At 37.9% G+C, this 17771-nt stretch overlaps 1 protein-coding gene across 7 annotated transcripts in view; it reads right to left on the minus strand.

The window, feature by feature from the left end:
• Window positions 1-7478: 7478 nt before the first annotated feature.
• eya3 (EYA transcriptional coactivator and phosphatase 3) overlaps window positions 7479-17771 on the minus strand; it is a 45899-nt gene continuing 35606 nt past the window's right edge. For all 7 annotated transcript variants that reach the window (XM_062029555.1, XM_062029551.1, XM_062029556.1 and 4 more), the window contains 3 exons: window positions 14411-14532; window positions 10349-10449; window positions 7479-7970 (listed from right to left, as the gene is read on the minus strand). In XM_062029555.1, coding sequence (XP_061885539.1) covers window positions 7890-7970; window positions 10349-10449; window positions 14411-14532 — 304 coding nt within the window. In that variant the 3' untranslated portion in view covers window positions 7479-7889. The remainder of the gene's footprint in view (window positions 7971-10348; window positions 10450-14410; window positions 14533-17771) is intronic.

The raw sequence follows: 17771 nt of genomic DNA on the forward strand, positions 1-17771 counted from the left end.
TGGTCAATTGTACGGAATATGTACTGTACTGTGCAATCTAATAATAAAAGTCTCAATCAATCAATCAATCAAAAAAAGCACTTTATATGTAGAAAGGTGTTGTTAAGAAACCATTCTGAGTAGAGATGTCCGATAATATCGGTCTGCCGATATTATCGGCCGATAAATGCGTTAAAATGTAATATCGGAAATTATCGGTATCGTTTTTTTTATTATCAGTATCGGTTTTTATTTTATTTTTTATTATTAAATCCACATAAAAAACACAAGATACACTTACAATTAGTGCACCAACCCACCCCATTTACACTCATTCACACAAAAGGGTTGTTTCATATTCTGGTTCCTACATGATATATCAATATATATCAATAGAGTCTGCAAGGGATACAGTCCGTAAGCACACATGATTGTGCGTGCTGCTGGTCCACTAATAATACTAACCTTTAACAGTTAATTTTACAAATTTTCATTAATTACTAGTTTCTATGTAACTGTTTTTATATTGTTTTACTTTCTTTTTTATTCAAGAAAATGTTTTTAATTTATTTATCTTATTTTATTTGATTAATTTTTTTAAGAAGTACCTTATCTTCACCATACCTGGTTGTCCAAATTAGGCATAATAATGTGTTAATTCCACGACTGTATATATCGGTTGATATCGGTATCGGTAATTAAAGAGTTGGACAATATCGGCATATCGGATATCGGCAAAAAGCCATTATCGGACATCCCTAATTCTGAGCCTTATCTTAGTTTTTATTTTATATATGTTGACCACATGAACCCTGGCAATGGGCCCTGTGTGTATATGTATGTTATGCCATTGTTTACTAATTTGGTAAATAAATAATCCAAAAATTTATATTTTGTTGTTTTCTTACTGTACCGAACCGTGACCTCTAAACTGAGGTACGTACCGAACCGAAATGTTTGTGTACCGTTACACCCCTAGTGTCAAGTCATTCATAAAAAGACACAATTACAACACAAATATCGACCTTGCATTTTGACATTATCACACATTCCGTATCGCAGCACTGTAGTAGTTGTCCTCCATAATTAATACGCCAACTGCCCACATTAGATATCGTGAGCATAGTCCACGCCGCACTTATCTCTCCAGGCCATAAACTAGTGCAACGCTGTAATATGACGTGGAAAAAAACAAACTTGTCCTACGCCACAACAAACAAACAAAAAAGGACCTGAGCAGTTTCAGTAAGAAATATAAAAATGATTAAAACATCTTTCATTGTTGATACTGCTCTTGTTGTGCAGGTCTACCTAATATTTGGATTGTCTTGTTCTGGAGGGCTGGAGTGAACCCTCCTCCATTCCTTGGTCATGAGAATCAATTGTAATGTATTAGTATATTTATCAACTGTATTTTATTGTTAACTTTTTATTTTATTAGTCAAGATGAACAAATTATAAGTCGAATACATAATGTGTGTTATGTTTCTAATGTATTGTAGGTTTCATGAAAATATATATATTCAAAACAAACCTTTACGCTTGCAGTTAATGTGTATTGTTGTTATTGAAATATAACACGTGGCTTGGCATTGTCTTGTTGAAATAAGCAGGGGCGTCCATGAAAAAGACGTTGCTTGGATGGCAACATATGTCGCTCCAAACCTGTATGTACCTTTCAGCATTAATGGTGTGTAAGTTACCCATGTCTTGGGCACTAATACACCCCCATACCATCACACATGCTGGCTTTTACACTTTTGCGCCTAGAACAGTCCGGATGGTTCTTTTCCTCTTTGGTCCGGAGGACACCACGTCCACAATTTCCAAAAACAATTTGAAATTTGGACTCGTCAGACCACAGAACACTTTTCCACTTTGCATCAGTCCATCTTAGATGAGCTCGGGCACAGCGAAGACGGCGGACTTTCTGGGTGTTGTTGATAATTGGCTTTGGCATTGCATAGTAGAGTGTTAACTTGCACTTACAGATGTAGCGGCCAACTGTAGTTACTGGCAGTGGTTTTCTGAAGTGTTCCTGAGCCCATGTGGTGATATCCTTTACACACTCATGTCGCTTTTTGATGCAGTACCGCCTGATGGATCGAAGGTCCGTAATATCTCCAGATTCCCTGAACTTTTTGATGATATTACGGACCGTAGATGGTGAAATCCCTAAATTCCTCGCAATAGCTGGTTGAGAAATGTTGTTCTTAAACAAATTTGCTCAGGCATTTGTTGACAAAGTGGTGACCCTCGCCCCATCCTTGTTTGTGAATGACTGAGCATTTCATGGAAGCTGCTTTTACACCCAATCATGGCACCCACCTGTTCCCAATTAGCCTGTTCAAAATAGGAGTACAGCCCAGGCGCTCTTCTCAATTGAGCCAAATTGAATTCTGTCGGTTTAATTTCTTGCTTCTTGTCTTGTTTAATAGATGTCATCAGTGTTTGAACCGGACATCACTCCTAGTAATCTGAGCCAGTAATAACACGTATTAACTACTGATTGTCCCCAAGCAGCGGCTAATTGAAGGCTTTCAACAGTAACACAGAGCACACCAGATCATTTCTTGAGTATATTTGAAAACAAAAAGGGATCGCCACTCCGAGGTTGCCGACATCTTAGCACAACAAAAAGTTCGGTCAAATACACCATTTTGAGAATGAAAAAAGGAACAGGATAACATAATACACGACAAAAAAGAAAGGTACACATTTCCCTTTGAGATTACGCATACAGATGGGGGGGTTAAAGGCACAATATAAATATGCAAACGTCACACAAAAACAAACAAATAGAACATTCTGAACGGTCCAAAAAGCTGCGAGTGTGTACGGACGACATCTTCAGGCTCAGCGTTGTTCAGTCATCATGAGAAGGTTCACCCTTTCTTCTCCAACCACAGCTAACTATTGCACGCGTTAAGTACCGCTTCAATCCTTAAAAGCAGGGAGGGGGGTGGGGGGGGGGGGGGGGGGGGGTCCAAAACTGTATTTGGAAAAATCCTAAAAGTTGCAAGGACATACAGTACAGGCTTAAAAGTTTGGACACGCCATCTCGTTTAATGCATTTTCTATATTTTCATGACTATTTACATTGTAGATTGTCACTGAAGGCATCACAACTATGAATGAACTCATGTGGAGTTATGTACTTAAAACTCTTGGCATTCTCTCCGTGAGCTTCAAGGGGTAAGTCACCTGAAATGGTTTTCACTCCACAGGTGTGCTTGAAGCTCATGGAGAGAATGCCAAGAGTGTGCAAAGCAGAAATCCAAGCAAAGGGTGGCTATTTTGAAGAAACTAGAATGTTTTCAGTTATTTCACCTTCTTTTGTGAAGTACATAACTCCAAATGTGTTCATTCCTAGTTTTGATGTGACAATCTACAACAGACCTGGGCAAATTAAGGCCCGGGGGCCACATGCGGCCCAATGAGCTTTTCAATCTGGCCCGCCGGACATTGACAAATAATTTTTTTCGATTTTTAAGATGGAAACTGTAGCTGCCATTATGATGTGCAGTCATGTTTTCAAATGACCGTAAGTCTTCATTTTAACAAAGTATTTCAATGGTTGGAATCTGCGCTTATGGATGATTTACCAGTTACTATGGCCATCTAATTAGTTACTATGGTAATCTACGTCACAACAGCTCAGACGAGGCACCAAGCAGTGTGGGCGGGAAGCGTTTCCACAGACGCGGAAGGAGATTTTCACAACAAAGTTCTAAAGCTTAGTAAAATATAGAATAGAATACACTGTAAAAAAAAAATCTGTAAAAAAACGGTCATCTACTGGCAGCTGCCAAACGAAAACCATAAAATTTAAGTAAAACATTGTAAACCAAATAATGATCAAAAATATTATATTTACAGAAATTTTCATGAAACGTTTTGCGGAAAAATATCGCCATTTTACATGAGTAATTTAAGAAAACAGAAAATGCTATGTATAATTTGGCATTTTTCTGTAAAAAAAAATAGAAATATACATAGTTTGTCTTAACTGGTATATTACTTAAAATAACAGGCGGATTGTTTATTTACAGATAATGTCTTCAATTCTACAGTTTTATAAACTATTTTAAAAAAATTGAAAAATTACAGTAGAAATTTAGAGTAAATTAACCATAAAAATAGGAATTTTTTTTTACAGTGTACAAACTTTGTAGAATAGAAAGTAGTTTATTGATTCTGGGGGGAAATTCAGCAAATATCAGATACAGTGGGGCAAAAAAGTATTTAGTCAGCCACCCATTGACAATCAATGAGTGGCTGACTAAATACTTTTTTGCCCCACTGTATATCAGATTGTAGGTGGCTTTATTTTGTTCATATTTCACTGTTTTGTTGCGTTTCACTTGTTTGTAAAATATGTCGATCGAAAGGGGGTGTGACATTCATATTTTGTCAATATTCAGTGTTTTATCGTTCATAGAAAAATGAAAAAATTCCATTACGTTTCTTAAGGCGGTCTGTCATAACGTTTTTAGCATTCAATCAAGACGTTATTGTGAGGTTTTGTATTAGTGTTCCTAAAAATAGATATACCGGCCCCCAGACACATTTTTTTCTCTAAATGTGGCCCCCCGAGTCAAAATAATTGCCCAGGCCTGATCTACAATGTAAATAGTCATGAACATAAAGAAAAGGCATTGAATGACAAGTCCTGTACTGTATTTAGTCCGCCTTTTGTGACAAAAAACAATGTTATATAACCTCCTGAGAACTGACGTTGTTTTTGCTCTTTTTCTCCTGTTAGCAGTTTATATTTCGGGGTGGGAAAAAAAATCCATGTTCTAGAAAATTAGGCCCGTCAGAGATAACGCATACGACTAATCACAAAAATGATTGCATTGATAATGTATGAACACAGAATAATCACACCATTAATGCGCCTTTACCTTAAACGTAATAAGTGAAGCAAGGCAGACTTATTTATCCTTTTAGGAAATTTTTGTTCTACTTTTGGCCTAATTTTGTTTGTATTTTTTCCATGTTAAAAAAAACCCCCATTGAATGTCCAATTCTTTCAAATGTGTACGATTCACTGGCAGTTAATCCAAAACACCAAAGCCAAACAGGACATAAGTCCTTCTTTTTTCAAATTTTGGGTACATTTTTTTATTGCTAACATCTTTCAATCAACTTCAGTCCTAAACATCCATCCATTTTCTACCGCTTGTCCCTCTCGGCGTCGCAAGGGGTGCTGAAACCCTATCAACAAAAATACCAAATATACTTATTTATTTTTTGCCATTTTAACCCTTTGATCAAATGATATCACAGTTTTTAAAATTAGTATACATTTGCATAACAAGAGTTATTTTACTAATTTAACAAAAGGGTCAAAATAATCATATTAAAAAACATTACATGTTTGATATTTATGTTTAGAACTGAAGTTTTATTTGGAAATTTGATCAAAAAAGTAAAAAAAAAACCTTTTCCCGCCCTTCAAAAACAAGGATTTTAACGTAAAGTTTGGCTTAGAAGATAATTAGATGGTTACGTAAAAACGGCTCAGGTTGCTATGCAGTCAGTATGAAAGGTGTGATTATTCAACGTTTACACATAATTACGGCAGCCAATTTTTTGCAATCGGGTCAATGCATATATCAGTGCAAAGATGAATGAGGAGACAAGACTTCAGATAAAACAAAGTTAGGAGCAAATAAATTCCTGTATTGTATTTGTGTCAAAATATTGGAGTCTTTAAAAAATAAAAAAATAAAAAAAATAAAGTTTTAAAGTAAATTTACCTTAATATAGTTTCCGGACTCTACATGCTTTATACGACGCTGCTGCTAATTTAAGCATTTTCCGGGTTCACGAGCTTCAAATGGCACCAATTAATTTAGAAATTTTGACATTGCCGAAGCGGTCACAGTGGACCGTTAAAATCAAACGCGCTCACACAATCATTCAGTCGGCCATTTAGCACGTTATGGACTCACCCTCATCGTGGAGAAGAAATGCACAAAGCACAGTCCGAAGACGATTGACTCGACTTTTCCGGGAGGCTACTGTACGTGTTACGGGCATTGTATTTTGTAAATGTGTAAATAAACACAAGCACGTAATGTAAATATTTCATGTTTCAATGACGACTTATAGACCTGTGTGGCCAATATACAGTACAGGCCCAAAGTTTGGAAACATCCTCATTTCAATGGGTTTTCTTTATTTTCATGACTATTTACATTGTAGATTGTCACTGAAGGCAGCACAACTATGAATGAACACATGTGGAGTTATGTACTTAACAAAAAAAGGTGAAATAACTAAAAACATGTTTTATATTTTATTTTCTTCAAAATAGCCACCCTTTACTCCAATTACTGCTTTGCACATTCTTGGCATTCTCTCCATGAGCTTCAAGAGGTAGTCACCTGAAATGGTTTTCACTTCACAGGTGTCATAGTTTTGATGCCTTCAGTGACAATATACAAGGTAAATAGTCTTGAAAATAAAGAAAACGCATTGAAATGAGGATGTTTCCAAACTTTGGGCCTGTACTGTATATTGGCCACACAGGTCTATAAGTCGTCATTGAAACATGAAATATTTACATTACGCGCTTGTGTTTATTTACACATATACAAAATACAATGCCTGTAACACGACGTACAGTAGCCTCCCGGAAAAGTCGAGCCAATCGTCTTCGGACTGTGATTTGTGCATTTCTTCTCCACGATGAGGGTGAGTCCATAATGTGCTAAATGGCTGACTGAATGATTGTGTGAGCGCGTTTGATTTTAACGGTAAATAGTCTTGAAAATAAAGAAAACGCATTGAAATGAGAAGGTGTGTCCAAACTTCCGGCCTGTACTGTATGGACAAACTCGGTGGGTACATACGGTGCACTCTAGACCCCTTCTATAAATAATCACGATTAATCGGAATATAATCAAAATTCAAAAGTGTGATGAATCCGATTCTTAAAAATAATAGTAATCGCTTGACAGCTCTATGCAAAATACATATGTCCACTGCAGAGGACACTGGCTCTCAGGAGGGTATATTTGAAGAAAACTTATAATTTTTGTTGGTGACTGTGAATAAAAAAAAAACTAGTCTTAGGACACCCCCGTTTTAAGTCATGTATCAAAATACGATGATCCAAGCACATTTATTTTTGCATTTTTTTTGTTTGTTTTGACATTCCTTTGTTTTGGAGGTATAAATAGTCATGTGACTCGCTAAGGATCGAGTTCCAGTTCAGGCGATTTTGTCCGTTGTGACGAGAGAAAAGAGAGAACGATGACGCCAACTAAGTGTCTACTTGTATGTGAATGGAGTCAGGCTGGGGGGGGCTTATTAAAAAAAAAAAGAAAATACAAAATGAATATTTACAAGGGTCTCATTCGTCCCTACGCAACACCAACAATTCAACTGAATACACACGGAAACACTCTTGAAGGACACTTGGGCTTGTGCTATATGGAAGCCAAAGGGCCAACAGGTGAGTATTTGAGGATTCCCAGGACGCCATGTCTGTTACTCTGAAAACCTTTTAATGACTAACACTATCCATTAGAAGAACTACTTCCTCATTTCAAACCAAAGCTCCTTTATGAATGACAAGGCAAAATGAGTGCAAACAGAACGAGTGCAAATTTTTTTGGGGGGATGAAAAACAAAAACCTGCACACTTTTTTTAGTAAAGGCCCTTTGGTAATTGCAATTTTACGAGATGTTCCTTTACGCATTCTTCTCGAGGAGGACCAGGTTTATCTGTGGCGAGATTAGCTGCCAAAGAATAGAGAGCGCTCCCTCCGTACGTTTTGTCATCACATGGTACGTCACAATGCGTGTGCGCAGCGTTGATCGGTGTCCCTCCACAAACAATGACTGGTAATTTACATCCCCGCCCACCCGCATTTTAATGTGCCGCCCCTCCTCCTTTACAAGAAGTCCAGTTCCAGAGCTTGGTGCAGGGACACAAGGTCGCCGTGAGTGGAGATCCGCCAGAAAGGCATGTTGTGCTACACAAGAAGACAAACATTTAGTCACACTTGCTCTTTTTCTCAGCAATCATTTGACTCATTATTGTGCAGCCCTTTGAGACACTCATCATTGAGGGCTATATAATTAAACTTTGGTTGATTGATTGATTATAAAATGTAGACACTTGATTAGCAGCACATCATTTTTTTAATACTCTTGAAGTCATATGTACTTCACTTTTTATTCTCATTAGTTATGCTATAAGATTTTTTATTATCCGCATAATATGTTTTACCCGTATATTATCCTTTATTCTCTACTCATGGTTTTTACAATCTTACATATTTTATTATTTTTACTTTCCAGCATTCCTCAAAGGTCTAATGACCTTGTGGTGCTGACGGCTCCTGTGATAGTGCTTTTTCACCTGGCTCCTCTGTACTCAGCCATGCATTCATCTGTATGCGTGATTGGGCATTATTTTTAAGCCTGTAAAGCAGCTCCGAGGACAAAGCTACGTACAATGGGAGACTGGGCTTTCTGCTCCGCCGCTCCCAGCTTGTGGAACGCTCTCCCTGACCACCTGAGGGCACCACAGACTGTGGATGCTTTTAAAAAAAGGCTTAAAAACCCTTCTTTTTAAAAAAGCCTCTTTTTTTTTTTTTTTAGATATATGCATACTAGTTCTAGCTATTTGGCTGTTCTAGTTTTTATTTATTTTTTATTATCTTTTTAATACACTGTAGCACTTTGAGGTTGTTTACTCAATGTAAAGTGCTTTTTACAAATAAAATCTATTATTATAATTATTATTATTTGTGTTGCATTTTTTTATTTTTTTTGTTTATTGATCAAATTATGACCAAGGTGAAATTTAAGTTGAGTATGTGATTGCCATTGCCGATTATGCCGATCACAAAGACGCCGATTGCCTTCTGGCTGACATTGTATTTATGTTTAGTCTGCTGACAGCTAATTATAAGTCTCCATACACAGTGTGGAGCCGCTCCCCTAAGGCAGTGGTTCTCAACCTCTTTTCAGTGATGTACCCCCTCTGAACATTTTTTTAATTCAAGTACCCCCTAATCAGAGCAAAGCATTTTTGTTTGAAAAAAAGAGATAAAGAAGTAAAATACAGCACTATGTCATCAGTTTCTGACTGATTAAATTGTATAACAGTGCAAAATATTGCTCATTTGTTGTGGTCTTTCTTGAACTATTTGGAAAAAAAGATATAAAAATAACTAAAAACTTGTTGAAAAATAAACAAGTGATTCAATTATAAATAAAGATTTCTACACATTGAAGTAATAATCAACTTAAAGTGCCTTCTTTGGGGATTGTAATAGAGATCCATCTGGATTCATGAACTTAATTCTATGCATTTCTTCACAAAAAAAGAAATCTTTAACATCAATATTTATGGAACATGTCCACAAAAAAAATCTAGCTGTCAACACTGAATATTGCATTGTTGCATTTCTTTTCACAGTTCTTTTTGACAGACATTTTAGTGAGAAACCTGAGCTTGTGCTTCACTGAGTTTATGAACTTACATTCATATTTTGTTGAAGTATTATTGAATAAATATATTTATAAAGGATTTTTGAATTGTTGCTATTTTTAGAATATTTTTAAAAAATCTCACGTACACCCAGGGGTACGCATACCCCCATTTGAGAACCACTGCCCTAAGGTATCGATAATCACCTCCATAGTGGCAGACAAACTGCATTTCTTAGTGTATTTAGGAAGTGTCATTATCACTGGAGGACGAGGCTAAAAATGTTGCTCTCCGAGAGCAAGCCAGAAGCAGGCATGCTAATAGCTAAACTAACTGCTAAGCTAGCTTAAAACAGCACAAATAAATAAGTGCTTTATAAAGTTTAAGAAGTGTAGATGAAAGCGTGTTGCAGCAGAAAGTAAGCAGCTATTAACAGGAAATTAACAAGTAGATTATAAGAGTCTGTAGCACAGGGAATCCGCAGAGATACTGCACGGGAGGCAAATCTTTTTTTTTAAATGTATTTTTTTCATATTTCCAATTGCAATTTCTCCGCTAATATAAATGTTTTGAAATACAGATGAACATTGAGCCAACACACTGTCATGCATTTGAATGTGAATACATAACATATAGCATGAATAAATTATTATATGCATGTTAGCATTTAAGATAGATAACAATTAGTGCGCTAGTTGCCAGCTAGCTAGCTATTAAAAAGTGATTAATCAACAATGTTGACACGTACAAAAGTCTGATATTTCATTGATCCCGGAGGAAATTTGTGAAAAAAACAAAAATAAAATGCTGTGTTTTTCATTTAAGTTAAAGAGTTTTGTTTGACTTCGGGACTAAACTGTACCATTTTTTTAAAAGGTTGAATTCCAAGTGCAAATGTCATTAGGCGTCTACCTGTTTCGCCGCAAACTCCTCATCGCGTCCGTCACCGATGACAACATACGTCACTTTCTTCCCGAAGCGAGAGACGATCCTCTCGAAGCAACTTTCTTTACCTGCAAGACAAAACAGAGCACCAATAATCACACTGGACACGAGCCGCCGTGCACACGTTCATGTTGCAAACCATGTCGCTTTTGGGATGGGTATGGTCATGCTGTTGGCTTATTTCGAACATGCATACAATTACAATATCATACTTCATATATAAGGATGTCCGATAATATCGGACTGCCGATATTATCGGCCGATAAATGCTTTAAAATGTAATATCAGAAATTATAGGTATCGGTTTCAAAAAGTAAAATGTATGACTTTTTAAAACGCCGCTGTGTACACGGACGTAGGGAGAAGTACAAAGCTCCAATAAACCTTAAAGGCACTGCCTTTGCGTGCCGGCCCAATCACATGATATCTCCGGCTTTTCACACACACAAGTGACTGCAAGGCATACTTCGTCAACAGCCATACAGGTCACACTGAGGGTGGCCGTATAAACAACTTTAGCACTGTTACAAATATGCGCTACACTGTGAACCCACACCAAACAAGAATGACAAACACATTTCGGGAGAACATCCACACTGTAACACAACATAAACAACAGAACAAATACCCAGAACCCTTGCAGCACTAACTCTTCCGGGACGCTACAATATACACCCCCCGCTACCCCCCTCCACCTCAACCCCGACCCCCCTCAACCCCACCCACCTCAACCTCCTCATGCTCTCTCAGGGAGAGCATGTCCCAAATTCCAAGCTGCTGTTTTGAGTAGGGATGTCCGATAATGGCTTTTCGCCGATATCCGATATTGTCCAACTCTTTAATTACCGATACCGATATCAACCGATACCGATATCAACCGATATACATACAGTCGTGGAATTAACACATTATTATGCCTAATTTGGACAACCAGGTATGGTGAAGATAAGGTACTTTTTAAAAAAATGAATAAAATAAAATAAGATAAATAAATTAAAAAAAATTTCTTGAATAAAAAAGAAAGTAAAACAATATAAAAACAGTTACATAGAAACTAGTAATTAATGAAAATTTGTAAAATTAACTGTTAAAGGTTAGTATTATTAGTGGACCAGCAGCACGCACAATCATGTGTGCTTACGGACTGTATCCCTTGCAGACTGTATTGATATATATTGATATATAATGTAGGAACCAGAATATTAATAACAGAAAGAAACAACCCTTTTGTGTGAATGAGTGTAAATGGGGGAGGGAGGTTTTTTGGGTTGGTGCACTAATTGTAAGTGTATCTTGTGTTTTTTATGTGGATAAAAAAAATAAAAAAAAACCCCGATACTGATAATAAAAAAAACGATACCGATCATTTCCGATATTACATTTTAACGCATTTATCGGCCGATAATATCGGCAGACCGATATTATCGGACATCTCGAGTTTTGAGGCATGTTAAAAAAAAATAATGCACTTTGTGACTTCAATAATAAATATGGCAGTGCCATGTTGGCATTTTTTTTCCATAACTTGAGTTGATTTATTTTGGAAAACCTTGTTACATTGTTTAATGCATCCAGCGGGGCATCACAACAAAATTAAGCATAATAATGTGTTAATTCCACGACTGTATATATCGGTATCGGTTGATATCGGAATCGGTAATAAAGAGTTGGACAATATCGGAATATCGGCAAAAAAGCAATTATCGGACATCTCTAATCATATAGTTGGGAAGAAGCAGAGCTTTTTTAATCCTACCCCTTTTTGTTTCATAACAATTTCTAATACATTTGTTTATACTCAATATGTAGTGAATAAATGAGTAAGTATATAAATATTAAATACATAAAAAAACAATAATATAGTTCTCACAAATGAATCAATGAATAAGACCAGGGGTGCTCATTACGTGTGTCAGTCCATCCCCAGCCAGGCATTAAAAAAAATAGACGTCACTTTCGTCACTTGATTGACATTGGCGGCACCCGAGGGTCTTGTGAGATGACGCTGGCTGCTGCCAGATCATTATTAAGAAAAAAATGACCGACAGGAAGGCGAGAAACACTTTTTATTTCAACAGACTCTCGCGGCGTACCTGCCGTCAAAACTCTGCACAGTTCCTATCGTCACAATAAAAGTGCTGCTTCATCCTGCCTGCGCTAACAAAATAAGAGTCTCAGAAAGCTAGCGTGCACAAGCTAGCAAGCTACGGAGTTTTCCGGCAATGTATTTCTTGTAAAGTGTATAAAAAGGAGTATGGAAGCTGGACAAATAAGATGGCAAAAAGCAAGCAATTCATGTGGTATTGGACAGAAAGGAGGACTTTTTTTCTCCTCCATTTGAAAATGTGGACGTTATCATCACTACTGTCTGATTCCAATCAATGCAAGTCATCAGAATCAGGTAATACACCAACTTATATTCTTGTCTTCATGAAAGAAAGGAATCTATATGTGTTAAACATGCTTGTATTATCTTTAAACACCTTTAACTTGTTGACAAAAATGTCTTTCATAAATAAATAAATATAAATGATGTACATGAATGAGGTAGATCACCTCCACTTGGCCAATTGAAAAGTAGCTCACCTGCAGAAAAAGTGTGGGCACCACTGAATAAGAGTATCTGATTTTTCAATAAGGTTCAAGGTGTTTATCAGAATTATTCCTTGTACTTTGTGAACACTAATTTTTAACAGTTTTTAAACCGCATTATATTAGAACTTTATTTTCTTTGCTTAGTCCAGGGGTCGGCAACCTTTACCACTCAAAGAGCCATTTTGGAAAGTTTCACAAATTAAAGAAAACAATGGGAGCCACAAAAAAATTTTGAAAATTTAAAATGAAAAACACCGCATACAAAGCTTAAATTGCTTTGCGCTATGTTAACCAGGGGTCTCTGACACACGCACAGGCACGCATCTTAATAAGGAAATGTAATGTTAGTGCGGCCCGCGACTTTTAATTGAATGGCGCTTGATAGCGTCTTTCTTACCAACCCTCTCAATTTTCCGGGAGACTCCCAAATTTCAGGACGTGCTGCTTTTAGTGCCCTCTACAGCCTGCCTAAACAGCGTACCTGCTTGGCCACATGTTGAATGCAGCTTTTGCTTGCTCACGTAAGTGCCAGCAAGGCATACTTGTTCAACAGCCACACAGCTTACACTGACGGTAGTCGTACAAAAACAACTTTAACACTGTTACGTTACAAATATGCGCCACACTTTGAACCCACACCAAAAAAGAATGACAAACACATTTCTGGAGAACATCTGCACTGTAACACAGCATAAACACAACACAACAAATACCCAGAATCCCATGCAGCCCTAACTCTTCCGCTCATCCGACGCACGGAGGGGGGGGGGGGGTGTAATGCAGACCGGAAGAGTTAGGGCTGCATGGGATTCTGGGTATTTGTTGTGTTGTGTTACGGTGCGGATGTTCTCCAGAAATGTTTTTGTTATTCTTTTTTGGTGTGGGTTCACAGTGTGGCGCATATTTGTAACGTAACAGTGTTAAAGTTGTTTTATACGGTCACCGTCAGTGTAAGCTGTGTGGCTGTTGAACAAGTATGCCTTGCTGTCGCCTACGTGTGCAAGTAAAAGCAACATATAACATGTGGCCGGGCTGGCACGCTGTTTGTAAAAGCTATAGAGGACAATTAATGCAGTGCCATTAGGGCACGCCCTTGATTAAGTAATTAGAGTGAAAATAGGATAATATTTGCCCTGGGAGATTCCTAGGAGAGGCAGTCTCCTGGGAAAATCGGGGAGGTCGTTAAGTATACTGGGAAAACCGGGAGGGTCGGCAAGTATGCAGCTGAGCCGCATCAGAGTGGTCAAAGAGCCGCATGTGGCTCCGGAGCCGCGGGTTGCCGACCCCTGGCTTAGTCCATTCCATAATTTAATTCCATTGAGATGTAGCAGGATTCCACACTAACATTATCTTGGTTGGGGGGAAAAAAAACAAAATAAACAGTGATCAGCTTTTTCTACAAGGTCATTAAGGAGGAACCTTTCATTTGTGTACCTATTTTTGTGGCGCTGTAGATGTTCTCTATAGGGAAGACATCTCCCAGACCGTAGAGCAGCACTTTAGCCAGAGCTGGAACGAGCTGAGTGGTGGTGACCAAGACATTAATACACTTTCCCCTGTAAGTGAAACAAACCATTTCATAGATTAGTAAAGTGTGAAGTAAATTATATTTATATAGTGCTTTTTCTCTATTGACTCAAAGCACTTTACATAGAGAAGACCATTCATCCACATCCAAGCTACTAAGCTCTGGCACTGGGAGAAAGGTGGATGAAGTGTCTTGCCCATGGACACAACGGCAGTGGCTCGGCTAGCGGAAGCTGGATTCGAACCAGGAACACTCAATTTTCTGGCCAGTCGCTCTACCATCTGTGCCACGCCACCCCAATTAGCTTAGAAATAACTTTATTGATCCTTTGGGGCGTGTGCCCTCAGGTAAATTAAGGTCCCAATAGCAACAAAATACAGTATAGAGCAGGGGTGTCACACTTGTTTTCGTCAAGGGCCACATTGCAGTTAGGGCTTCAAGGGGTGGTCATCTGAAATGGTTTTCACTTCACAGGCTTGAAGCTCATTCAGAGAATGCCATGAGTGTGCAAAGCAGTAATCGGTAAGCGCTCGGTGTGTGTGTGCGTACACACAGTACAGGCCAAAAGTTTGGACAAACCTTCTCATTTCAATGCGTTTTCTTTATTTTCATGACTATTTACATTGTAGATTGTCACTGAAGGCATCAAAACTAGTGTAAACCATTTCAGGTGTCTACCTCTTGAAGCTCATGGAGAGAATGCCAAGAGTGTGCAAAGCAGTAATCTGAGCAAAGGGTGGCTATTTTGAAGAAACTAGAATATAAAACATTTTTTCAGTTATTTCACCTTTTGTTGTTAAGTACATAACTCCACATGTGTTCATTCATAGTTTTGATGTGACAATCTACAATGTAAATAGTCATGAAAATAAAGAAATCTATTGAATGAGGTGTGTCCAAACCTTTGGCTTGTACTGTACGTTGTTTTAAAAATGAGAAAATACTTTTATAGAATGTGGGTTTTTTTTTAATTTGAAGATGAATGTGCTTATACACTACCGTTCAAAAGTTTGGGGTCACCCAAACAATTTAGTGGAATAGCCTTCATTTCTAAGAACAAGAATAGACTGTCGAGTTTGAGATGAAAGTTCTCTTTTTCTGGCCATTTTGAGCGTTTAATTGACCCCACAAATGTGATGCTCCAGAAACTCAATCTGCTCAAAGGAAGGTCAGTTTTGTAGTTTCTGTAACGAGCTAAACTGTCTTCAGATGTGTGAACATGATTGCACAAGGGTTTTCTAATCATCAATTAGCCTTCTGAGCCACTGAGCAAACACATTGTACCATTAGAACACTGGAGTGATAGTTTCTGGAAATGGGCCTCTATACACCTATGTAGATATTGCACCAAAAACCAGACATTTGCAGCTAGAATAGTCATTTACCACATTAGCAATGTATAGAGTGTATTTCTTTAAAGTTAAGACTAGTTTAAAGTTATCTTCATTGAAAAGTACAGTGCTTTTCCTTCAAAAATAAGCACATTTCAATGTGACCCCAAACTTTTGAACGGTAGTGTAGGTGTTCTCATTTATCATGTTATTGTTATTCTCATGGCATTCAACTGATCAGTTGTCTTAAACATTCAGCCTCTCATCCGAGTAGTTTTCATCAGTTCATGCTCAGACTTGGCGTGGACAGATCTCATTTGAGCGCTTTGTGCCAAGGTCTTAACTATTTATCCTCTAACACAGTGGTTCTTAACCTGGGTTCGATCGAACCCTAGGGGTTCGGTGAGTCGGCCTCAGGGGTTCGGCGGAGCCTCCGCCACGGAGGTAAAGACACATCCGACTTATCGTGTAAATAAAAACTTCTCCTTATCGGAGTATTATGGATACCCCCAAACAATGTTCCCTCTAATTTTCCATCTGATTTGCAGGTTTTTTGATTGATCGATTTAAACTTTTACTAGTAGATTGCAAAGGAAGAGAATACATTATATGAAACAGTACAGTTTACACAGTACAGTACATATTCCGTACAAAATGACCACTAAATGGTAACACCCCAATAAGTTTTTCAACTTGTTTAAGTCGGGGTCCACGTTAATCAATTCATGGTAATGTGTGTAAGGTGTTGTGAGTTCATGCACTGTGTTGGTTTTGTTCTTTGAACAAGGTGATGTTCATGCACGGTTCATTTTGTGCACCAGTAAAAAAACATGATTTTTTCTTGAATTTGAAAAAAACAAACATTTTATTTTTCACTAAAGACGGGTTCGGTGATTGCGCATATGAAACTGGTGGGGTTCGGTACCTCCAACAAGGTTAAGAACCACTGCTCTAACATAACACGAGGAGGAGCATATGTACAGAAGGAATGCTTATGTTCATCAACAAATGTTGTTCATACATCATATCAAATTGCTCTTACGCTAAACTGAATGGTAGCGTTCTGTTTTATATATTAATTGTTTTTGAATCGCATCGAATGTCATTTGAATGTGTCAACTTGCGAATTGAATCCTCCATCACAAAGAGGTTTACATCCCTAATAGTGGTGTTCCTCATTGTTCCATTTTAAGTTGTCTCTTTTTCATCATTTGGGCTATTCAACTGCTGTTGGGGAGTTCGGATTAGTATAAAAAATAATTAAAAAAAACCTTGTGCGAGACTCGCATCTTTACAGTAGAGCAAGAGTGACCATTATGTCGATCGCAAGCTACCAGTCGATCGCAGAGTGTGTGTCAGTCGATCGCCAGCCAGGCATTAAAAAAATAGACCAAAAAAATTAGCGATCATCAATCTTCACCAGGACGTCACTTTCGTCACTTGATTGACATTCACAGCACCCGAGGGTCTTGTGAGATGACGCTGGCTGGTGCCAGATCATTATTTAAGAAAAAATGACCGACAGGAAGGCGAGAAACACTTTTTATTTCAAGAGACCCTCGCGCCGTACCTGCCGTCAAATCTCTAAAGCACAGTTCCTCTCTTCACAATAAAAGCGCTGCTTCATCCTAACTGCGCTAACAAAATAAAAGTCTCAGAAAGCTGGCGGAGTTTGCCGCCAATGTATTTCTTGTAAAGTGTATAAAAAGGAGTATGTAAGCTGGACAAAGAAGATGTCAAAAAACAACCACTTTCTGTGGTATTTGACAGAAAGGAGGACTTTTTTGTCCTCCGTTCGAAAATGCGGACGTTATCATTAGGACTGTGAATCTTCGGGTGTCCCACGATTTGATTCAATATCGATTCTTGGGGTCATGATTCGATTCAAAATTGATTTTTTTTCAATTCAACACGATTCTTGATTCAAAAACGATTT

Source organism: Entelurus aequoreus, linkage group LG20 (assembly GCF_033978785.1).
Source record: "Entelurus aequoreus isolate RoL-2023_Sb linkage group LG20, RoL_Eaeq_v1.1, whole genome shotgun sequence".
NCBI lineage: Eukaryota > Metazoa > Chordata > Actinopteri > Syngnathiformes > Syngnathidae > Entelurus > Entelurus aequoreus.